At 41.0% G+C, this 25681-nt stretch overlaps 1 protein-coding gene and 3 non-coding genes across 4 annotated transcripts in view; 3 read left to right on the top strand and 1 right to left on the bottom strand.

Moving 5' to 3' along the window:
• The window catches only part of LOC120904808 (neuronal acetylcholine receptor subunit alpha-7-like), a 93829-nt gene extending 69856 nt beyond the window's left edge, over positions 1–23973 (top strand). The window contains exons 9-15 of the mRNA XM_040315179.1: positions 2418–2612; positions 2773–2859; positions 2987–3096; positions 7585–7730; positions 7800–7922; positions 8007–8145; positions 10392–23973. Of these exons, the coding sequence (XP_040171113.1) occupies positions 2418–2612; positions 2773–2859; positions 2987–3096; positions 7585–7730; positions 7800–7922; positions 8007–8145; positions 10392–10544 (953 nt within the window). The 3' untranslated portion in view covers positions 10545–23973. The remainder of the gene's footprint in view (positions 1–2417; positions 2613–2772; positions 2860–2986; positions 3097–7584; positions 7731–7799; positions 7923–8006; positions 8146–10391) is intronic.
• Trnal-uag lies at positions 5–84 on the bottom strand. The gene has a single exon. It is a non-coding gene; the product is annotated as a tRNA-Leu (tRNA).
• A 211-nt stretch (positions 23974–24184) lies between the features above and the next one.
• Positions 24185–24256, top strand: Trnac-gca. Its single transcript has one exon. It is a non-coding gene; the product is annotated as a tRNA-Cys (tRNA).
• A 586-nt stretch (positions 24257–24842) lies between these two features.
• Trnav-aac lies at positions 24843–24915 on the top strand. The gene has a single exon. It is a non-coding gene; the product is annotated as a tRNA-Val (tRNA).
• The last annotated feature ends 766 nt before the right edge of the window (positions 24916–25681 follow it).

The raw sequence follows: 25681 nt of genomic DNA, 5'->3' as shown, positions 1-25681 counted from the left end.
GCATTGACAGCGGTGGGATTCGAACCCACGCCATTTCTGACTGGTGCCTAAAACCAGCGCCTTAGACCGCTCGGCCACGCTGCCTCCATATCTCATCGATCGTATAAACACCGTTTGGTTTGCTTTGATTTTTCTTCCAACATAAATTCCTTACTCCCGTGCGCAAAATCCATCCAGACTTCCGCCCTGGGAGTTTCAACGATTCATTTAACAATTTGCTAACTAATTGCCATAATCGTTTAAGACAAGATAGAGGGCCTTCGCTTTTATCGATTGCCGTTAGCCTTCGCTCCGGCGAGCACTCCTGGACGCCCCCGGACACGGACATCCATCCCGGATATCGGTGCTTTTGCTTTGCCAGACACAAGTTAGCCAGGCGCTCGCTTTTGCATAACCTCAGCCAAGATGCCATTAACTATTAACCGCGCCCGAGAGTCTCGTTTCCTTCCTACCTTCTTTCCTTCTCCTGCCCGCACCGTCTCTTGGGTGGAGGGAAAGAATGCGAGATACTGTTGCTTGGGCCGGCGTGATTCGCCCGGCCATGGCTCTCCCTTTGTTTATTACGGCCCATCAGGATGGGGAATAAATTGAACCTTTGTGCAGGACATTCCACAACAAATCCTAACCTCACTTTGGTTCACAGGCGGTTATTGATCGAGGAGCCCGGTCGGATTTGTCCGGAACCAGTGGGAAAGGGCCCACCCAACGGCGAAGAGCTAATGAAGTGGCTCAAACACACACACCTAGCAGAATATGCAGCCGGATCAAGCTTTTGTGTTAGGGGATGTGTCTGTATGTGTTCCAGGGATTGTATCTGTAAGGAACTGAGACGCCGTACCATCCCACCCCTTTCCCTTGTCCAGCCCCGGTTATGAATGGTTAAAACATGCAAAGTGATTAAATTTATTACGAGAACCCTTTATCACTAATCCCACACCGAGCGCTCTTGGGCAAAGGGACAGGAAGTATGTTGTTGAATGGAAAACTTTGTCCCATAACCGCCCCCCGTGGTGGCTGGAAAGGGGGGGCGGTCAGGGCGCGAAGGTAAGCACGCTAAGTCGGCGGTAAAGAAAACATTCAGCGCACGAAAGGACATTAAACTTAATTCCTCCAAAAGGATGCAGAGTGTGGTGTACGCCGTCCCGAAGGGTTTTGCGGGTTCGTTGTCTGAAGTGCCGGGGTGCCGACGGGCACGTGCCAACCACTGAGCCACCGAGCCCAGTGGGTAGGTGTAGCACTGTGCGCTCGTATGTGAGGTGTGAGTTTGCAGCAGCACAGGTCGGATGTGTGCACGTCGGTTCCAAGCCAGGGCGGGCAAGATTAAATATTCAATAACCACGCCGGAAAAGGATCACAACTAATTCAATTAATAGCTGTCCAAAGGTGTAACTGTCCCATAAATGGATGAGAAAAACGGTTGCAAACATTAGCTTTTAAGATGGATGGGCTTTGCGGGGCAGATTTTGGTTTCGTTGCGAGGCGAACGAGCTAATGAGCAAAACTTATAATGGAAGCGTTACTTTTGGAAGCCAAAGCCATTACAGGATTGTGAGTTTGGCAGTGAAGATAAATGAGAGAGAGAGAGAGAGAGAAATAACGTACGAAAGTAGGAGAGTTTTTATTGGAGTAGCGGGTTAGGTTGTATTCTTTTATTTTCCATTTGTGTAATTAATAATCACTTAGAGATTGGTACATCAGTAAGAAGTTGATATCATTTAAAAGTAATAGTTTACTCATTAATTTGCTTGCAATTTATGAGCAGCAAAAATGCTACAGATGAAAAACAGCTACTAAGATACTAAGACATCTGTAGCATCATTTTATAGCAAAAGAGCTTTGAGAGTATTTCTACCATTTATTTGTTGAAATGTTAGAACATTTTTCTTTTGGTTATCCATTTCATCCCTCAGTCTTCATTCCATAATCAATCATAATTCCATTAATTGACCCGTGCTACCGAAACGAAGAAAAAAAAACAACCAACATTCCAGTGGAACGGAATATGTTTTTACCATAGGTAGTCACATGACCTGGTTTTGCCATAAAAAATAACCATACAAAAACCACGCACACGCTTCTACCATAACTTGTCGAATGGTAATGAAATGGAATTACTTTAATGCCGTTTTTCGCTGGAAGCAGTGCGTTACATTCGCGTTTTGCTCCAATCAATCGACGATCATGTTCGTGTTGATTATCATAACCGGAATGGAAACAAATTCGAATACCTTTTGCCCTATAAATGCTGTTAAATGAGAGAAATGCAGTGCAATTAATTTTACCATAAAATTTCAAAATCTTACCATAACCAAACAAACAAACAAAAAACCAAACATCATTCATCCCCTCCTTCGTGTCGATCTTCAAATCCGTCTGTGATTGATGGGATGGGATTTTGCGCGCACGCATTTGTGCAGGCGTTCCCGGCAAGCGTAACGAAATCTACTACAACTGCTGTCCAGAGCCTTACATCGACATCACCTTCGCCATCATCATCCGAAGGCGAACGCTGTACTATTTTTTTAATTTGATCGTACCGTGTGTGCTGATTGCGTCGATGGCACTGCTAGGATTCACCCTGCCACCGGACTCCGGCGAAAAGTTATCATTAGGTAAGTGCGAGAGAGAGAGAGTGGCGCGGTATTGGGTGCAATTTGGTAAGCAGGTTTGGTTGAATATCGTTTACTATACTAATACTTATACCAATCTTCTACTAACTGTTAGACAGGTATTGAAATTTTTTATGTTTAAAACCGCATCTTTACATTCCAGGCGTAACAATTTTATTATCACTGACTGTATTTTTAAATATGGTTGCTGAAACAATGCCAGCCACATCGGATGCTGTTCCACTTTTAGGTATAATCTCAATGTTTAATGTTCGCTTTGCTAATGGTTTGCTTATTTTATCTCAATGCTTATCTTAGTTTTATCAAATGTGTCAAATGTTCGGTGCTAATAGCTCACTTCACTTCTTCACTTTCAGGCACATATTTTAACTGCATCATGTTTATGGTTGCATCATCCGTTGTTTCGACAATTCTAATTTTAAATTATCACCATAGAAATGCGGACACACACGAAATGTCTGATTGGGTAAGTATTGGCTGCACACCTTATCTCTACGTAGAATCGCTAGTGCCACAGTCTCCTTATATGCTATGCACCGGCCAAAAAGGCCGGTGGAAGTGCAAAATCGGAATGCCGCAAATCATACGGGGCAAAAGTCATTCGAAATGAAGTGGCATGCCGTGCATTGTCGGAATGACCCCGAACACGTTCAACGGTGCTTGCTTCCCCATTCCTGTAGAGAGGTCTGCGATGGCCAGAAAAGCACCATTTTCGGCACCTGCAAAGGGTAGTACACGGCACGGTTTAATGAGAAACGTTGTTTGAGTTTTGCGAGTTCTTAACCTCCAGTGAGGGCCGTTGCGAATATCGCTTCGAGTGCAGTTTGCAAACGCAAGTAGCGGCTGAGCGGCTGGTGGGGTTCTTTTTAAACCCCTTTGCGATATTCCATCCCCATTCGGTGTGCATTGTTGGGCTGACCGCATTCGAAAGCACTTGACAGCGTGATGGATTCTGTGCAAACCGTACTCACCGGTGTATGGGAACATGTGAATCGACACACTGCCTCCCCCCCGGAAACCGGGCGACACAATCTCTACCGACGTTGGGCCGAGATTGCGCACACTATCGTTTGGGTAAAACCGTGGGGAAACAATTGCTTCGAAACGGTACCTTACGATCTGACTTCTGGCTGCAGCACTGGGACGTGTCTATCGGTACGCGTACCTGACATTGGCAGCCTTCACCGTGCGTGCAAACCGTCTCCGTAACGAACTGTCGGCTTTGAAATGAACTGCAAATTAACAACCGGCTAGTATCTTTCCGGTTCAATAAGTCACGATTGGATGAACATTCTGCCAGGGAAGGTGAAGGTTCAGCGAGCTTGGGTTTTAGCTTTTGAATGGTGGTTTCGATAACTGAGTTGTTATGCCAAATGTTTATGAAGTGTGTAATTAATGACTGTCGCTAACTCGCCACAAGAAATTTAAAATAAATCTTGGCTTGAAATCTTCATTTCAGTAAGTTTCTGTCATAGCTCCTAGGGTTTATTTTCGATAACATTTTTGTAAGTTTCATTGTTTTGGATTTTGACGATTGTGTACAGGTGATCTCTGAGATACGCTATTGATGTCAGGGCACTCGCGATTGTTGGAATTTTTGTACGTTTGTAGAATATTGCAGTTTTCAGTCAAACTCCTATATCCTATAGTTTTTAGCTTGTTGGTTAATTAATTAAATTTGACCACTAAATTATTTGATGTGACAGCGTCTGAAGACAACTACTGGTATTCCCCAAAACATGCCATGAGACCACTTGGACTACATACACTTTGATTCCAGATTCCACCACCTGATCTCTTTAATGCACCTTGGGATAAATGTAAACAACACCGTGTTTTCGAGCAGGTACTCGAATTTAATTTAATAAATAATCTAGACTGAAAATTGCAGACTAGTTTTATGTGTGGCTTTGTATGGAGTGTTTACATGATTTCAGCCTCCAACTGTCAAACTGCATACAAAAAACTGACTAGAATCGTGAAGAGCCCCATTATTAGAAATTTACTTAGTTCTTCCGGCCAAGATTGCCATTAAGTATAGATTTCAATGAGTAGAGATCATAATTTCGTACCCATTATCGCGTAAGATTTCACACTATCGTAAACAATTATGAAATTTAAGTATGGAAATATAAGAACTAACTAACTAAATAAGTAAATCAAGGTCAAGTTTGTGTTATTAACTGAAGCATCAAGGCAGTAAAATCATAGACCATTTCTTTTGCACGCTTTTGAACTTTAAAGTAAACATGAGACAGCTTGACATTGGTAACTTCATAAATTTAGAACCATTTTCGAGCAAAATTAAATAAAAAAAATTCTCAACGCTTCAAACAAAATATTTGCCTATTGAAGATATATTGAGTAGTTAACGTAGTTTGTTAGAATGTGATTGTGGGTGGTTAAAACTTTTGACGATTGACCTAGATGAACTAGATCTTTGGAGGTTAGATGTTCATACTTATTTTGCGATGCTAGGCGCTTTGATTCTACTTATTGGCCATCGAGTGAATGGCAATTGGTGGAAACTTTCTATGAATGTAAAACACTGTGATGCAACATTCTACAAAACACTTCTTTATAGGAACCGTGTATAAAATTTTCGTTTTCCATACACAAAAGATAAACTCACAACAACTCATCTATATATCCGTTTCATTCTAAAACAAACAAACTTCTGGCTCTAGACTCTATGCCACCAGCCTTGAGAAAGCTTCAAGACTCTTTAAGAGACAAACATTGGAACGAGTCTATTTCACAGTTTCATTCCCGCCAACACACACATACACTCTTGGTGTTAGCAGATGATTTTTTAATGTCTCTCTAGCACATTATACGATCCTTCATTGCATTTACTTTCTATCTCTTAACGCTTCGCGACAATATAACCTTTGCGCCCTTTGATGTTTCATGCACCACATTTCTCGCTAACCGAACTGTTTTTATGTGCGGCTTTCGTTGTTGTTATTGTTACCAAAAGAAAGATGAGATATTTATTTATCACTGTTTTTTTTTTTTTGTTTGTTTAACCACTGCTAGGTACTGGCTATATTTTTCTTCACGAAAAAGGCAAACTTCACTCCCTTTTGCTCAGTAAATCGCGCAAGCCAATCAGGTCCGTCGCTTCTTTGCTGCTCGTAAAAGTCAAAAATTATCCCTTCCCGTGACGATACCGTCGGAAAAAGGGATGACAACAGACAAGGGCTGCTAAAATATGCCCTTCCCCCCTTCCCAGCCTGTCCGATGATGAAAGCAGGGCTGATAACGCGATCCGTGTCATCCAGTCCGTCGCTTTCTCTCTTTTGGGCGTTTGTTTTGTTCTTCGCTGCCTTTCACCAGCAACGCACAAGCATCCGCTCGCATCCCGCCGCCCACCTAGTAAATGGGGTTTTGAAAGACAGTTTTCGTCATGGCGATCGGTTTTCCCCTTCACATCGAGCCCTTTTTTCACGTCTTCGTGTCAGTATGATAGATAAGGTACGAGATAGCTGTCAACGGTAACGTGCGATGAGTCGCTCCCGCCATCGCGCCACTTTCTCGGCAGTTTTCGGCTTCGCCCTTTCGTCACCTTTCAACCTTGCCCGGGCCAGCCCGGGCCCGGGAAGTAGATCTCATCAAGAATCGCTCTCGTTGTAGTACCGAAGGAGCAACAACAAAACGACACCAAAAAAGTTGGGGGCAAATCATAAGCAGCAGCAAACGCTACGCTGCCATCCGCCGCCTCTTCCTTGCACCGAACGCAACGCATGCTTGGATTATTTAAAATCATATTAGATACACAAACAAACCGCGCGGCTTGAGCGATTATTTATTCAAAGCACATCCCCCGCGTGAAGGATGATGATTTCCTCGACCTGCTCCTCCTGCCTTGCACGGGCGCGGGCTAAACCGGAAGTGGAATGTGCAAAATTCCACGAGCACGTTATCTTGAGCGTGGAAAATCCTTGCCCAGAGGGGAGGATGCCCCCCTGTGTCGATGATGCGCCCGGCACGGGTGGAAGTCGCAAACGGATGGATGATTTTCGGGAAAATTCTTAAACAAACGGTCGATGGTGAAGTTAAGGCGTTAGGCGTCGTGTGTCGGCGTGTTGTCCGGGACAACGAGCGCTTTAAGCTACGATATTGAAGCTGAAAGCTTTTGCGCAACCAAACACACGCACACACGCATGCCGTGCTTGACGCGTGTGACGAAATATTCAATCGCCTCAAACGAGATCTCGCCGTAATCTGAGTGGTGAGCGAAACTTGTCGAGCTCTTTCAGTGCTTTGTACATCTTAGTTCTAGTTAGAAGAAGAAAAAACCCACAAAATTCATCTCGTTCCACGTGTTTCCACGCGGTGCAGCTTTCGCGCAATTCTTAACGTCCAATTTCTGGGGCGCGTTGCGAAGCAGCCACCGAGTGCTTCCCCATTTTCGTTTATGAGAATTTTATGAGAAAGTTTATTAAATTCATTACGCTTCCTGCTAGAGCACATTGCCGCGACATAGGCAGGTCACGTCGGGCGTGTGTTACTTGTGAAAGAAGCAACAAAAAAAAAAACTTGGAACCCCACCGGGAGGCACCCATATGTTGGGAAAATCATTACGCGTACTTTTTGTACGCTCCCTTTGCTCCGTTTGTTGGCTTCCCCATCAGTCGCTTAATTTAATTTATCTGCGCCAACGAGCGATGCCGGATGCCTGTAAGTGGGTGGAAATTGGTGGGAGTGGTAGTTTTGATGCTGATGAAGAAAACACTTGCGGGAAGGTGGAGCGCACGGTTGCAACATATCGGTTCTGGTGCGAGATACTATATTAAGTACGTTGGCAATTGGGTGGCGAACAAAGCCAGGTTGGCTTTAAAGCTAGGAGGGCATACAAGTGACAATTTCGTAATTTAAAGTAATGTTGTGAATACATTTCTGTAATAAAAACTATGCTAAAATCTCCTTCATTTCCACATTTCACTTGCAGGTTAGAGTCATATTTTTATACTGGTTGCCATGTATTTTAAGAATGAGTCGACCCGGTAGAGACTTATCGATGGAATATCCACCAACGCCAACGTCGGACAGTTCCGAGCGGAAAGCGCACATACAGGACGTCGAGCTGAAGGAGCGGTAAGTGCAACCCTCGTTGGTCAATTTAATTCCTGCTCTAAAACTTCACTCTACTCCGTCGCCAACCAGATCATCGAAGTCCTTACTAGCGAACGTATTAGATATAGACGATGACTTTCGTCACAACTGTAGACCATTGACCCCTGGAGGTACACTGCCACATAATCCAACATATTTCAGGACTGTTTACAGGTAAGCTTTGCTAACACAAAAGCAGGACACCGGCAAAAGCCTGTTCTCACTCAATTATTGTCTCTCTGGCTTTGTTTCAAGCAGCAGTGATGATGGAAGCATCGGACCGATCGGAACTAATCGAATGCCGGATGCGATAGCGCCACCACACACGTGTTTCACATCCTCTGCTGATTACGAACTAGCTTTAATATTGAAAGAGATACGTTTTATCACCGACCAGGTAGGCATGCAACCACATCCCCATCGCATCCTTCGTTCATCTGCTGTTGCTCTTCCCGTATGTTTCACCCGCAAACCCCAAATCCCCAAAAGTGAGGGGTAGAATGGAACGCACAAAAGCTGCCCTGAAACTTCAATGTCATCCTTGCGGCTGCTACAATTAAAGCAGCTCATTGTCACTTTCACCACTTTTGGTCACCGTTTTTGTTGTTGTTGTTGTGCACACACACAATCCGTTTCGCTCCGTTTCTCCGCCGTCGAACGTTTGGTCATCAATAATGCCACACTTGGCTGTAACTTGCGCCCTCTTTCTCGTTATTTGGCACGAAGGTCCTGACAAACGAAGGTCCTGTGTTGGGGTTGGAGTTCGCTTACTTGCGCCGTGCATCTTCCTGCCTTTGGCGCGCCTGATAAATGGAAGGTTGTCGGTTAAGGTTAGGAAGATTGATGTTGTTTAAAGAACTGTCCTTTGCTTCCCTTCCCGGGGAGGAAGTGGCTCTGGCACCCTGAGTGGGTGCTTCCGGGTTTCAGTGGTTTAAAGGCGACAAAACCCGTGACCGTGGCGATGTTTGCTGCCGGGTGGGCAAACCGGTACCGATAACCATCTATCATTAATTGGTCAATCGATCAACCGGAACCTGGTCGTTCGTGCTGGTTGGTTGGTCGCCTTCGATATCGTTCGCCTGTGAGAGCGAAAGTAGAAGTTTGTGCTCGCATGATGCATCATGTGAAACGAGCTTTAAGCTTAGTTTAAAAGACGAAACGTAAAAATATACTTGTAATTTAAGTATTATAATGACTAAAGCAGTTCAGGACAGTCCCATGGTACAGTCGTCAACTCGTACGACTCAATTACATGCCCGCCATGGGTTAAAGCCTAGAGCAGACTGTCCCCGCGTAGCAAGAATTTGACTTATCCGGATACGTGGTAATGAATTTAAGTCTCTCTAAAGCTTGTATAGGCCTCGGGCTTGTCCGCGTAGGATGATATGCCAAATAGAAAACTAAAGCGGGCTCATTCTGTTTTCACGCGTACCAGTAAATTAAAGAAGGAGTCTAGAATTGATAAAACATAAAACAAATATTTTTCGTTTGGTAGTTTTGCATTTTCAACCCATCCTTAGAACGTTCTAGACATTTTTTTATTTGAGGTTTCTGTTCAAAATATAAATTTGACTTGGGTTGACTAAAATTCCCGACAGGTTATAATAATGAAGGTATTTCTGGATGGGAGTCATTACAGGATCAGATCTCTAAGTAGTCACATTTTTGCACTATAACTTTTTCACTGCACCCGTAAGATAAATCCCAACCACTTTAGCTTTCCGAGTGCGTACATCGCCGTATAAAAGGCTTTAGTCTCAATTCACAACATAAAAATGCCCAGAAATTCAAAAGTAAATAATGAGAATATGGAGAAGTTGTGTTCTCAGACCGTACTTCAGTAAATACATACTTTTTGTCACTATATCTATTAGTTTTTGTACACTTTCCCGACACTAGGAGAGATTTGTGTCGCACTTGCATGTGATGTGTATCTTCCAAGTAATGCCGTAATTCTGTATAGACTTTTTTTGAAAAATTGTCAAGTGGTGTAGTAAACCTATTACTAGGATATCATTCTTATGTCCAAAAGAATACTATAGAACAAAAAATAAATAATATATTGGCCTTACAAGACATGCGCTGTTACACACTGACAGAATAGTCTCTTTTTATCATTTTCTCCTCTTCTAGAGCTAGTTTTTCATTTTTGAACTTTTTTTTTACTACAAACTCCAACAAATTCTATCCACAATATTGAATTTGGAAAGAATTCGGAAGATTTTAAAACAAACAACAATTTAAAAACATCAGGAACCTTTAGAACTTTCTCATTCTAAAAATAAAAGCTTCAGTCTAGATTTTTCATTCTTTCTACCATTTTAGCATTTTTTGCATCAACAATAATGAACAAATTCTTAAAAATTGTGTAGATTTTTGGCTCTTTCTTCCTCTCTGTCTTGACGATCTACCATTAGATATTTTTGAAAACTTATATTATTTCTGATAGCGGTGTACTGCCTGCTAAATTTGTTTATCTATATGTTTTCTCTCTTACGTAGATATACTTTTTTCATAGCATTTTTTTACTCTAGCAAAGTATGACAATATAAGAAGTTACAAATGCATCTTCTTTAACATGCGTTCCTCTCTCTCTCTCTCTCTCTCTCTCTCTCTCTCTCTCTCTCTCTCTTTACTTCCCAGATACGAAAAGAAGACGAAGAAAGCGATATTGCGAAGGATTGGAAGTTTGCAGCAATGGTAGTTGATAGATTGTGCCTTATAATTTTCACATTTTTCACAATAGTGGCAACCATAGCTGTCCTATTTTCGGCTCCGCACATCATCGTTTCGTAGCCATATGATAAGGGCTATTGTTATTGGTTTTTCCATAAAATCAATTTGTTACTAATTAAATTATTGTCAAGAATTTTTAAATGAATTCTTCGTTGCGCCATTGCGTCGCGCCAAAACGGTCGGGCGAAAAAACCAGCAGCGGTCAGCAGCGGTTGTGCACGTGTGAATCGCAAAACGGCAAAGCAAAGTAAAAGAAATGAAAAATCAACAAAAAAAAAAAACAAATTAAACGAAAACATTAAAATGCCAACATCACTCCATGTGAAACACGTCTGGTAGACTCCGGGGAGTGCAAGAGGGACGAAAAAAACGGCAATGCAACAGTAGCAGCAATCTCGGACACCGAATCCTTGCACCATCCTTGACGAAGAACGGACCGGTTGTGGCAGACAACGATGATCGCGACAGAGAGAGGGAGAAAGAGCAAGAGTGTGAATGGTGGACAAAAAACAAACACGAGCACACAGATGATAGCTTTACCTAAATGGGGCAAACGATTCGACCAGCAATCATTTTCGACCAAACAAACAAACAAAAAAGCAACCTAGAGAGCAAAGTTAGGCAAATAGTGTAGCGTGTACTTGCCAAACGGACGAACGGGGGAGGGTCACGGAATGGCACGGCAGTAAGGTCGTAGGAAGTTGCAATAGATAAATGTTTCCACCGAGTCAGTCAGTCAGTCAGCCGACCACCATTAGCGGGCGGCGTGTTCGAGCTACGGGGGGGTTTTTGGTTGTCGAACCTTAGTTTCGGGAGTTTGTCTCCTTAGAGCAGACGAAAGCGGGGCACTCGTTTAGGTGGACGCGTGTTTGTGTGCGTGTATGCATGTATGTGTTGAAATGGAGGGGGAGATTTATCACGAGCGCGAAACAGCGAATTGCACACGGTGTAGCAAAATGTAAGTAAGGACGAACGTATTGCCATTGCACAATTTAGTAGGTAGGCGAGATGATGCGAGCGATGAAGGGGCAAGTTGATACATATAGCGGATAAAGGTCCCACGAGGAGCTGTTCGAGCAGAGTTCGAGTTGGAATTCGAGTGGAATTCGAGTAAAGTTCGAGAAGAGTTCGAGTAAGGTCGAGTAATACTGGTTCGGATGTGATCCGATCCTGGCGATCGAATCGATCATCCACCAGCATCCATCAAGCAACCAATCAACTGGTTGCATTCGGTTCGGTGAGGCACATACAAGGCATTAAATACAAAAGGACAAAGTAAAACCAAAAACCAGCGGAAGGACGAGCAAAGCTGTTCTCAGTTGTTTTAAGCGATAAAAGAAATGAACGAACGATAGTTAAGTGAAAAAAAAACATTTTCTCACCATAATTGCATCGTCAACGGTACGCAGCCATCGTTTGCGGCAGGCCGGTTGCCCGGACGAGCTGTCCGGATGCCTGCCAATCCATCTACTACTGTTCCACCACCTTTCCCGTTTACCCATAGTAATCCAATAATGAACCGAAAGCAATAAGAACATTTAAGAAGACGAAGAATAATAGGAAGAAATCGATCGCCACCAGTCTCAACCAAGTAGATAAGCGCGAGATTAAAAAATTGAAGGTGGGAGGGCGTGCCAGTAAGAAAAAAGGGGAAAATTGTACAATTCTCATATACTATAGAATATACTCCACATGCTCTCTATCTCACTCTCTTTCTCTCTCTCTCTGCTTCTCTTTTTTTTCTCTCTTTGTCTCTTTTACACTTTACTGTGGGGGAAGCTGTAAGCTCCACGATTTTATGGAACATTACTTCTTTACACTTTCGAGTCGCGATCGAGCATTTTGTTGCATTGAAAGTGTAGTTTTTGCTAGCACAAAATTGATGAAAACAATTTCCACTATTTGTTTGAATGGTACTGCTCTATTTAACTGCGCGCTAGCGATCTTTGTTCGTGCATTAAGAGTAGATCAGCGAATGTCTTCGTTGCATTGGGTTTGATCCTTTAACACATAGAAGCACATCGATCATGCTGCCATCGTCAGAAATGCCGAGATGAGATGATGAGCAAGACAGAGAAGGAGAGAGAAAAAGAAAGAGAAAGAGAGAGAAGAATGGGAGGAAGAAAAGGGTTTGGACACAGCATAGCAATCCACACCATCAAATGTGTTCTGCACATGTGTCTGCAATCCTCTGGTGGCTGAAAGATTGTGTGCTGAAAATGTCATTTGAAAGAAGCCCACAAACAATGCTGCGTGTTGTATCTTGTCAACACTGAGAATCCAAACTCGTGATGGGCACACATACAGGGAAAGGCGTACAGACGGGCGCGAGTGGAGAGTCAAAGAAAACCCATTTTGCTTCGCGCCGCTATTTCACCGTCGCATGTCGCAAATTGTCGGGGGAACGGATGGGTGGTGGTAGAACATTTTGAGTTGATCGTAATTAGAAGAGTAAGAACCACACCATCCCAAAGAGCCAAACATACACACACACACACTCAAACACACTCGCACTCTAACGTGTAGTAGTTCGAGTGAGTGGTGTGTCCTTCTCCGCACGGGAGAAGGGAGGGATGGATGGAATTCTTTTTGCGTTTGTCGTTTATTAGTGTTGCCAGTTTGGTTCGCCCTGCAAAACCGGTGGGAAACCGATCGTCCGTGTCGTACGAACATGGTGGTACTGACGATCGGTGGCGATCGGTGTGCGGTGGGGAACAAACTTTGCGCGACCGAAACAGTAAAGTGAAATTTCTAAATTACTAATCAAAGCCGGCGGGAAAATAATAGGGGCTTGCCAGCACGCGGGATAGCGGCAAAACGATGGATGGTGTGTGGTCATGGTTGTAGGGTGGACATTTTCACCTTCGCAGCGCTATGTCTCAATCAGACAGGGAAAACATGGTTCGATGAGGATGCGCACCGTGTAAGAAGAAGAGTTTTAACGATTGTTTCCCTCTTTTTGTTTATTTTGTTTAGAGTTTTTGCAACATGTCATGTTTTACATGTTTATATTTATCTTAATATTAATTTGAATGTCTTCGTTCTTTTCTCTAGTCAAGTTTTCTGCTTTACATTGCTTTTCTTATTTTTCTGTTCTTTTTAATGAAGTTACTGTTTTAAGTCATTTTTTAACTACTTGCTTTTGATTTTGTGTGAAAGTCTTTTTCTTCACCTCTTGCATGGTGTCATCACAGCCTCATGTATGCCACTTTTCCCATGAATATCGTGATAAAAAGGATGCATGTAGTAAAAGCCGATCGAGCAATAGCATCCTGAAACGTGTACGAGTTGTATTATCACATTATTAGCAAAGCCAAACCAAATAAGACAAACAAAACTATTAAAAAAACACACACATCCAGATCGTTCACGAGCTGGCTGCAATGGAGCCCGTTTTGTATCATATAAAGTAGAATTTAAACACACATAAGGCACAAAAATTACCTACACGAAGTTACACGAGCCGTAGAACTACACCCAGACTTCGATTTCAAACGAATTCGACCCTTCTTCCTGTGAAATCTGTGCTAGAAAATCTGAAAATCTATGAAACCATGAGATAAAATTACTCCTCAGAAAATCCTTATCAAAACTAGTAAAATGGGTGCAAAAACCGTAAAAACGAATAAAAAAAACACTATAACAGCAAAACGAAATTCCCAATCTTACAACAACTACCAAAAAATGGGGCAAAATGTGAAGCAAATGCGCATTACTATCACCAGCGGCATTGACTGTGATATATAAAGCAAAATGAAATATTATTAAAACAAAACCGTTAAACTAGCCAATACAAATGCCACACTCTAGCATCGGGAAGCCACTCTCTGGGCTGCCAACTGAGTTCAGGAACAAATTGAAGGAAATACACAAACCCGGTTCTACCATCTGAAATGGATTAAGCTTTGCCAATAAGATCGAGAAAAATGTCAAATGAAACGGCAAATCAATGAAGCAAAACTGATCATTTAAATTGTGCCAAAGTGGAATAAAATTCATTTGCGTTGGATTGAGGTATTGACTATATCTGAACCAGTTGGCACAATCAATCGAGTCGAGCACAAAAGCGTTAGAATGTCAAATAAATTGAAGAAAAGATTTAATGAAATTTTTATTTAAATGGTGCTCTAGCAATCAGTAAGATTAGTTTAAATATACTGTTAATACTATAGCGAAAACTAATTCTTTCAAGTACCATCATACGTTAGTTGACCGTAGAGGGTGGATAGTATAACTTGAATGTTTTTTTTTTTGCATTTAATTAACTTATAAACGTTTTAAAATACATCGTTAAATAATTTCATTGATTTAATTTCTGCTAATGTTCAGAGTTTCAACGCGCCAGCATGATGGAAAGGAACTTAAAGTCGCATTTCTTATTAAAATGTAACGAATTCAAAGTTTGATATTCGACCGTAAGAGTAAGGAACAAACGAATGAAGGTCGGAAACGGCAAATCTTTAACCCTGTGAATGCGCGAGAAGCAACTCCCGGCAGTAGGTTCCAGAGCTAGGCTAAAACGTTCGCAAATTAAATGCTGAAATTAAATTGCCATCGATTTGTGCGTAACTTGCTGCATTTTATCACCGACAGGAGGAGACAAAATGTAATGTTCTAGCAGGATTGTTTAGCTTTGTTTAAATGTTCGTAGATTACTGTGACCTATAATTTCCCATAACTTCACCCATTCAGCATTCAGTCAGTAAACGGGTAAAGTAAACTAAAGTCGAAGGTTAGTTGGTTTTGTGTAACGATCACTCGATCTTGACTAAGCGTGTTTTCCACCAGTGATTTAAAGTTGTGTTAAATATGCTAACCTGTTTGAGCTGAGTTCGTTTCCTATTGCCAACTCACTTATTAAGCTCATTTGATCGTTCAGAGTTTATTGTCTAGTTTGGACGTGTTAACAGTGTGGTTTTGCAGCACCGTCAACTAATTTAGTGCTTTTCACTTGTCACCTTTTACTCGTTACTCATGCCCATTTGCTACGCATTTTGTTTCGACATCACGCAAACGCAGCTCACACTTTTCCACAGTGTTAATCGCACCTGTACGCGTGCTTTCCTCCCCCACATTTCAAAGCTTCACGGAAAATAGCGTATGTAGTTCTAGCTCGTGTAAGGTAGCGTGTTTGGATGCAGTGTGCTGCTTCGATGCTGCAGGATATCTGGACGACTAACGACTGTGCGGGACACAAGAGACACACATGACAAAACGTGATATATAGTGGAGACGCGAATGCCCCACCCCGCCCCTCATTGGGTCTCCCGTGTTAGGGCGCATATATGTTAGGGCGAATTAAAAGCACGGTCGTACAGACAAAAAAACAAAAATAATAATAATAGTAATTATTATAATAATACCTAGGCACGCGTTCAACGATATACAAACCGCGCAATTTCCTATCCAATCCAGACCCGCCCTCCGATGCTCATATTATTTTGAGCATCGCGAGCGACAATCGGGTGTGGGCGGTGTGTACAGAGAGTAATTTCCCAAAGGCTCGTGTACGGTGTACACGAGCGGGGCCCCAAACTGGGAAGGAGGACGCCACCCCTTTCCCCTATAGAATTTTCTGGCGTGTGCGTTTGTGTAAGTGAGAGGTAATTCCACGACACAAGAACTTGCAAACCCCCCTCGTAATGCATACACTTTCAATCAATTATGAATAAATAAGCCGATAGTTAATTCACAGTAAATTAAATTTACCCGATCGGATGGGAAAGGGGTGAAGGTCGGAGCAAAAGTGGAGACGTATAAAAATGAAAGAAAAAAAAAAAGTAATAAAAGTAAATATTAAATAAAACAAGACCGAGTGGCAGAGACAAACGAGACAGCAACAGCTCCTTGACTACCCGGGGAAAACAGTATAGCAAAAGAGGAGCTGTCCCGTAATAATTAATAATTAATAAATAAATAAATATTAAACTAAACATATAAATATACCTATAAAACTAGTTATACATTACGCATTACGCATTAACACCTAATTATAGAAAAAAAACAATGAATTACTAAGGTATAATAAACAAAAATCGTACCATTGAGCGCTCCGTCGCACATGGTCTTACATCAACTGGCTGGTGGACGGTGGGGAATTGCGGGCGCGATCGGCAAAAGTCCTTGGTAGGTAGCTAATCCTTCAGTTTTTTTGTACGGTCCGTCGGGCAACCCCCCGTTCCAATACGAGCAAATCGAGCGTTTTTGAGCGTGAATTATAGCACCCCCCCCCCCCTCCTCCCACTTTCGGTGGACCAACTAGGCCCCCCCGAGATCGCGCAGGCGGTGATGGGGGCGCGTGTCGCGGAGGCAACCGCTTTCCGACCGCGCCAGCCCAATCATCGTCCCGCGGGTACAGGGGATACCGAAAGGTTGCTGAAATATTTAAGAAATTCTATGAATTTTTGCATAAAACAAGTAAACGTAAACCAAAATTGTAAAGTTGAGCTAGCGCGTAAGAAACATAATCAATTCTTTATAGCAGGTACGGTGGTGTGTCGGGTCGAACGATAGTAGTACATCTTAATTGAGCAAGAGAGGAAGAGAGAGAGAAAGAGAGAGGGAGGGAGAGAGAGATAGAGAGAGTTATATATATATAATGCATAAGAAACCAAATCGGAATGAAAATCCTTTCACTCACTAGAATTAACTCCTAGACTAGAGAAGGAAATTGAAATACGTCAGGAAATTGAGTGCGAAACGGTGCCCTTTTTGCCAGGTGTAGCTCCCGTTGTACTATTGACAGTGAGAGAGAGAGAAAAAAAAGGAAAACAAAAATAAATCCCAAGCAAAGAAAGTATAGCTGATAGGTGGCTGAGGTACTCTACACACACACATTTAGTAGTAGATAAGAAACGGGGTGAGATAAATGGATAAAAAAACGAAGGACAACACACGATACACACAATGACGATATTGTTGAGTGAGCGAAATTTTCGAAAATTAATCGTATTACAAATTAAAAACACAAAACCACACTCCCACACATAGAAGCGGTCGGTCATGATCGGTGCAAGTAAGCGATAGTTTAGTAGACCGGTAGTAGGAAAAATTCGAATGAATGACAGGGATTAAGGTCCACCCCCCACAAAACAAACTGCAAGAAAACATTTCCCTTTAAAACGTAAGAGGAAGTAACCAAAAAAATAATAAAACAATTACAACAAATCCCAGGAACGAAATGATGCACGGGAATGCGAACGAAATTACACAACTTTACTGTATAAGGTTTTGCTGAGCATTGCAAGAGTTTAAAATTTAATTACCAAAACAAAAACCAAATCAACTGAGAGCATGAGAATTACCTGCGAAATTGTGTGCCAAGCTGAAAACCCGCGGCCAAACGGTACTGTTGTCTCTAGGGACCTGGGAAACAGAGAGAGAGGAGAGCTGAAGGGGGCTCTGAAGGGGGGGCCAAGGTTGGAATGGCATACAGTACGGTTCAGATTTGGCCAAATCGGCCCCAGCACACTGGGGCACGTGAGGGGCTTGGGATAGGCAAAATTTAAGTCAATGAATATTCAAAATTTAAAACCAGTAAGTAAACCAACTTTTCGCATCTTAAACACGTGAAAACACACACTCACATACACACATACACACTTTGCATCATTTTCACAGGCAAATTTTGAAACCAAAACTTCTTCTTCCGCAATGTTAATTGCACCACAACACTGCGCCTCTTCTAATTGCAATCGTTTCATCCATTGCCAAGAATTACATTTTCCTACTTCAGCGAGTGAGTTTCGTCAACGTCATGCAGGGCAGGAGTAAGCGGTGTGCAAGAAGAGATAAAGTTGCAAAGCAAGTTAAGTATTAAACAAAAATCCTCAAAGAAACAAATGAAAAACAAATTGAGCAACTAAATCCCGTAATTTAATCGAATTTCTCCCTTAAGAGCCAACAAAACGCACGATTTAAAAGCGAACACAAACACACAATCGGTATGCATCAACACAAACAATTCTGGAAACACACACACACATACAACAGCAAATAAAACGACTCAGTTTAAACATTTAGAGAGTCACTAACTGGCGAAAGTAACTGTAAGACAGGATTAGAAGTGAACAGAAAGGTACTGGGGGCGGTGTAGAAATAATGTTCCTTTTCCTGAGAATTAAACACGCACCACCACAACTGCAACCCAACGGGGCGATGAATCCTTCTGCACATGATCCTTAAAAGAAACAAAAACAATGTACCATATCATTCATTGGGAATTATTACAATGTAAGTTTAATTGCGACGATTCGTACGATCGCTACCGAATGACCGATTTCTATCCCAACGAAATGTGCGCAATGGATAGCTGTAACTGTCACCTTCCGGATAGGGCTTCCTCCGTAGGTCGGTTCACCCACCACATGCCCACCCATCGTACTAGACTAGCGCAGAACCACTGAACCACTGAACCCACACTGCTTCCCCTTCGCGCTGGTAACGCGCCAAGCAAACGATACGTTAAGACGCCGCCTTCTTTCCCCGTAGGCTAGCTTCATTTGACCACCGTTGTAAATCGTACGTAATTGAGTAACTGACTGAGGCTGAGGAATTTTCATCCCTTATCCCACCCCGCCCCAAACAGGTGTCAAACTTTAGCACAAGGACAGAAAACAAGGCGCAGATAGTTTATCATTGCTTTTTTCCCCCACCCCAATCGGTTTGTGAGTGGCTCCCACGGTGCCAGTAAGTTTCACCGCCCGAATTGGACCGCCATTTATATGTAGTATATACCACGTTCCCCGACCTTTTTTGGGTGAGGAATCCGGTTGACGGAGAGAGAGAAAAAAGCGGTGCGGAAAGGGAATTAGATGTCCCTCCCAACCCTGGATCAGGACAGGAGCAGATGAGGTAGGATTATGTAGAGTTTTTTAATCACTCCTTGCTGGGTGATGTTTTATTAGGTCCCAGACCGTAGCCGGTAACTGGCCGAACAAATGGACGGTTTACTGTTTCATACTTCCTTTCCTTCTCTCTCTCTCACTGACCATTTTGGATTTGGAAGAAGTTTAGCGTTTTGATTTTGTTTTCAACCGATTCCGATTTGAATAAACCACTGTCCACGCGTATACTTTGGAGCAGTTTTACACCATCGGTAGCATAAACAAACCCGAACATTGTCTGATTGCTCTCCCTAGCAAGCAGGCATGTTTTGAAAAGCTCTTGTCAACAATCCCATCTCCACTGATTAGTTCCAAACTTACAACGACTCCGGCGCACATCTTAAGACTTGCCAGCAGGAATCAGAACAGGAAGCGAACGGTACGTGAGTTAAGTGAGGGTAAATAACTTAATAAAAAAAGAAAACCAAACTCTTACTTATAAAGATATACCACATGACAGAGTTGCAACTACACACACACACACAAACATACACAATACATACAAAAACGTTCACACTCGAATCCAATTTTCTATGCAGTTTACATAAATTTGATAAATGTGAATATTTTAATTAGTGAAGAAAAGAAAACCCCCATTTACCAAGAGGATAATGCAAAGAAATAAAATGTCTTACCACACTAGTAACGTACACACATGCACACATGAAAACACGTACAGAAATACAGACATCCAAACCAGCGAACCCCTTATAATGAGCGACAAAGGTAAAAACATGGAGTCTTAAAAAAATAATTAAAATCATCCAATTAAATGTAAAGACGAGATTGCTTACCAGAGAGACAAAATGAATGAATAGAAAAGGAAGATTCTACTTTGTAGTATATTCGATGTTGATTCTCTTAGTTATTTAATACCAATCTGGTTTGTCTTGTATAGTCTTGTATGTTCATTTATAGAGTTTTTTTGCTGTTTATATTACAAATGTATTGTAAAACGTTTAGTTTTTCTACTTAATTCGCTCAATGTGTTTTTTAATTTGTTTTATTTTTTTTATTTTACTAATATCACCTTCCTTCTTCTATTTGCATCACACCTCTCAATTTTTCATTCTATAAAATTGATTTAATTTACTTCAAATCTTCGCATTTTGCCTTATTTTAATAATTTCTCATACACTCGACTGTAAAATGTGTACGGAAATGCATGCACACGTTCAAATGGTAACGATTTTTAAATGTTTCAACGACTCTTTGCACAACCCAATATTAGGTATGCGATTCCTGAATCACACCTCTCATTATGAATTCGGTTTCACTTCATCATGCCGTAAGATTACTCCATCTTACTAAGCAATAATTCAACGCAACAACAACAAAAAAAGTCCTTGATAAAATTTAAACGAAGTTAAACGGTATTGGAAATATTCTCACCTATTGAATTAACGTAAACATCAGCAAACACGGAACTACTTTCCACTGGGGATGCATACGAAATAAGTAACAAAACAAAAGCACACATACATAAAACCAAGGATCATAAAGTAAGAGAATTGTGAAGAGAACTGACCATTAGGTGAACGAGCAATTGGGGGAATTTAAGTATTAAGAAAAATTGCAACAAGCAAAAAAGGCAACAAAAAAAATACACACATCCACACTAGAGCGATCGTTTAATTCCTCGTTTTCGAATGCGAAGCAAGGCACCCGAAGCACGATGAGCGTACAATTTTCATCACACATTTGTAGATATGAACATTGAACAAATTAATAATCGAATTACTAATGTGACAAAACCAACGCAATTGGGACTGGATTGGGGACAAGGATAGGGGAACACAAAATCGCGATGCAAAAGAGCAAGAACGAAAACGGGAAATGGAACAAAAAAAAATGCCAAAATATCATATTAGAACACAAAACTCTACTACTGGTACTGCCATTGGTGTGCAAGGGATCTGAATATCTGACACAGGGGTAGCGCCAGACGTAAAAGGGTCGTGCGATTATATCAAGTTTTCACACACGATGCTAGCGATTTCCCTTCAGCCAAATAACGTACGATGAAACATTGGTACTTACAAGATACAGGCCACCCCAAAGGGGCAACAGCAGATAGGAATACAGCATCTGGCAACCAAACAAGCAGCCCAGTGAATCATGAGTGAGTCATCGGCATCTGACCCGTTCGGCGACAGTAATTGAATTGTTCTATCGTTCTGGCGGTACGTTTGAAAAAATCTCTTAGAGGCAAAGCAAACTGGGTCTCCCCCGTGAGGCGAATGTGATTTTGTACATATTAAACAAAAAATCTTAGGAACTCAGAAAAGAAATCATAAGCAGAGTATATAGTGTAGTCGTGGCAAACCAAAATTGGAGATGGAGTCGGTTTGGCCAGTACGGAAACGAAGGGACAGGGGTTCGGTTAGATAAGGTGTGGCAATGGCACACATTAAAAGCAACCACCACAACAACAAAGAAAACCCCCCTTAAACAAGTACGTTACTCATACATCTACAAGATCTACAAGTAGGAGTCGCTCTGATATTTCAAAGAGGTTAAAAACTACCAATAAAATACCAGTTGAAAACGGTCGAGCGCGCATCGGATCAGGTTTGGGCATCACTCATTTCCAACCTTCGAATGTCAATCGTTTCGTACGTCAAAGAGCATTCAGGCAGCGAGTAGAAGTAAAGAAAAACAGTTTAAGCAAATTTGCAGAGTAAAGTATTTAAACTATCTTATCGACAAACAGAAAACACGACAACAAAACAACAGGAAATATAAATATAATGCAAAAGGTTTCGTTGCAAAAAAAAAATGAGAGAAAACGAGAAGTGAAAAATATTCATTAGGTCCCCCCGTCACACCCCACACTCCCATAAACGCCACTCGTAAACACACGGCAGATCAGCGGCATACAAAAACAGTTTATTTTTATTTTATTTTATTTTTTATTTTATTAATTGCTCGGCCACGTTGGGTTACAGCAATAGTTCCCATGCATCCGGTACATAGGCGTGTTGCGTCTCGAACAGGTTTTGTTACATTAGTGTAAAATACCAAGGAACAATATTACTTATCTAACATATGAAAACCAAACAAAAAAAAACAGACATCTGAAACTGGTTCACCATATCAGTATGAGCAGTATGCTAAATAAAGACCACACAGGCTAGTGCAGGCCTTTTGATAGCTAATAGATATTTTTCCTACTCTCACTGTCAATAAAATAGATCACACAATCACAAGGTTGGATGCGTCAACACAACATGAAAGAAAATGTGGCAAACAAAACAGACAAGATAAAGATGAAATAGTAAATGAAAGGGTCAAATAGATAATACTGAAAGATAATTATTTGCTATACAAAACACCGGTTGAGCAATAGCAAAGTACGTTAGATAATATGCAGAGAAATAAAACCGAAGTAAAAGATGATTCAACTGAAAGAAGTAAAGATAAATTAAAGAAACAGAGAAGAAAAAAACAAACATACCTTACTTATGCAAATTAACAACCACCTGTATACAGAAAAAAAACAACAATAGTAAATAGCACCGCAGCATCAAAAACCGAACACACTAGTTAAGAGAAGTAGAACAATCCTATCAGACATCCGCAAATGATCCGGTAAAATCGTGGTGTGTTTTTCGAAAAATGAAATGAGAACAAAAACAACACTCAAACAAACAAATATAAACAACGCTGGAATTAACATACCAAAACGGACAAAATACATACAGATTATTATCAAGGATGGAGCGTCACAGTGGGAGATGACGAATGAATGGTTTGCATATTTTTGTGTAACATTACTGTAGCTTAAACATTGTGTATTCTTTACGTAAACCGGCGGGAGCATTTGCGTCAGAAACACTAGTTTTTACTGATATTTTTTTACGGACTGTTACTTAAACGTTATGATATATGTAATGAATGAATTATATGGAGCGCGCGATACACGACAGTGAAGGAGTACAACCGATCTTAAATCACTAATCGCCACAGCAAGCAAATCTGTACGAGATTTATACTCGAATTCAATTCATAACTAGCCAAATTGTTACGAAAACTCCCACTCGAAGCGATTACACTAAACACTTACTTGCGTTACGGATGCTACAGTGTAGACAGGAAATTAAGACCCTGGTGTGCAGGTAGAATGGCAATACAGAAACAGCAGTGTGTACGAACAAGAACCAATAGTAATTGCAATGTCGAAAATGGATTAAAAAAACATTATAACAAACCATCACACGACACACGACAGGACACACCCGTTACCGCAATGGTGCAAGTTTAGTTTTGCAAATCAGTACGTTTTGTAATTCTATCAATTCACAACCAATTGAAACACATAAAGACACAGATGAAGGGTTGAAATGGAAAAGAGAGTGAAAACCAATGAAAAAGCAGGAAAACATACAAACAAAGGCACACAACACGGCATACATAGCATACAAACGAAAGAAGAAAAACATCTCTAGCAAGACGACGAATACGGCAGTACGTGAGAAGGCGCGAAATAGTAGTGTGTGAGACAGACAGTGGATAGTCAAATTGCGAGCGAAGGATGATTGAGCGGGTGTAAAACTCTGAAAATACGTTTCTGATAATAAATTAAAAAATTGACAAAAAATTAACCATAACTGTGTACCGTTTCTCATGCTTCTGATATTTTGTTGCTGTTTTATGTTGCTTTGCAGTGAACGAAATGCTTCACACTGGATAGCAACTGAGTGATCGTGCTTCGCCGTCGGTGTGCTTTGAAGTATGATTTAATGCTAGCAGCGATTTAATGAGACGATGCGACGCGCCACACTCATTGCTTGTTCGAATGCCCCAACCATCAACGGGGGTATAGCTCAGTGGTAGAGCATTCGACTGCAGATCGAGAGGTCCCCGGTTCAAACCCGGGTGCCCCCTATGAGAAGAAGGAGAATGGAAAGATTTTTATTAACGAAACAGGCTTTTATGTTTACAAACATGTACAACTCTAATATAAGACAAAAAAGCGATAAAAAAAACTGGAGACAACACAGGTAGGTAAGTTAGATAGAATAGAGTGCTGCTGCAATGTTGAATTTGCTTTGCTGGCACACCAAGAGGAGGGTGGCTAATCAAGAGGGGTTTGTATGAGAATATTCTGTATGTATAAGAAATGAAATACAAATTACACACAACTTTTTCAGTGTTTGGCAATTTAGGTTTCACCTCAGCGCAAGGGAAACATCTTCCCAAAATTATCTTGAAATAACTTTTTATGAAGAAATATACAAAAAAATAATTGTAAAACAATGTTTAATTAAAAATATTTTTGTGTGACCATTAAAAACTGTCAATTTATAATGGTACGGTTTTTTTTCAAGCTATGGTAGTGTTAATAAGTTATTGTATTAAACTTATCTTGAAAGGATATCTGCAAAAAAAAAATTAAAAGTGCCGTTTTTAATTCAAAGTAATTTTTCAAACCAGTCAGCCGGTACTTATTTTACACGCTCATCGAGTATCTGTTTCCGTGGTGTAGTGGTTATCACATCCGCCTAACACGCGGAAGGCCCCCGGTTCGATCCCGGGCGGAAACAAGTGAAGTTTTTTTCTGTATAATTATATTTGCTTACTGCATATTTTGTAAGTTTTATATACATGGTAAATTGTATAGAAATAAAACGTTCTAATGAACTAATTTTGTTTAATAAAAAGATCTATATAAAATAATTATCAACACTTCAAAAAGATAAGAAACTTTTTCTAATAACTAATTATTATTTATAATTTCGTCAAAATATTCTGTATTTCCTCAAGGATTTATATTTTTAAAATAATATTGCTTGATTAATCTGATTAAAAGTCTTTTTTTCATTCATAAATCAAGCCCTCAAATTTGTAGGCCAACCCTTTTGTAACCCCTCTTTTTGCTTGATTCTTTCCTTTTATACTTTTGGTGCACTAATATTTGACCTTTGGTTTTTCCCTCCACGGCAATCTTAGCCACAGTTTTACAACTCTACCTTTACGTCGATATCTCTAGCAGCATATTCGGGTTTGTTGTGGTTTGCTTCAGTCTACAGAAGGAACGAACCAACCCACCTACAATTGCACCTTGTCTTGTTTGCCATGATTTGTAAGACCATATTTACCGCACTCGTTACGATAATCAAAAACGTAAGCGTATTCACCGTAGCGTCCAGCACAACGGAGGCCCGACAGAGAGAGATAGAGAGACAGATGATATTTCGTACAACACACGAAAATTCAATGCAAATTTGAGTGAATGATTCTATCACTTGGTGACGATCTGAATTGTATACGATAAACGAAACGTGAATGAAGAACTTCTTTTTCATTTAA

This window comes from Anopheles arabiensis, chromosome 3 (assembly GCF_016920715.1).
Source record: "Anopheles arabiensis isolate DONGOLA chromosome 3, AaraD3, whole genome shotgun sequence".
Classification (NCBI taxonomy): Eukaryota; Metazoa; Arthropoda; class Insecta; order Diptera; family Culicidae; genus Anopheles; species Anopheles arabiensis.
The sequence above is the reverse complement of the archived record's forward strand: the minus strand, read 5'-3'. Positions and strand labels throughout refer to the sequence as shown.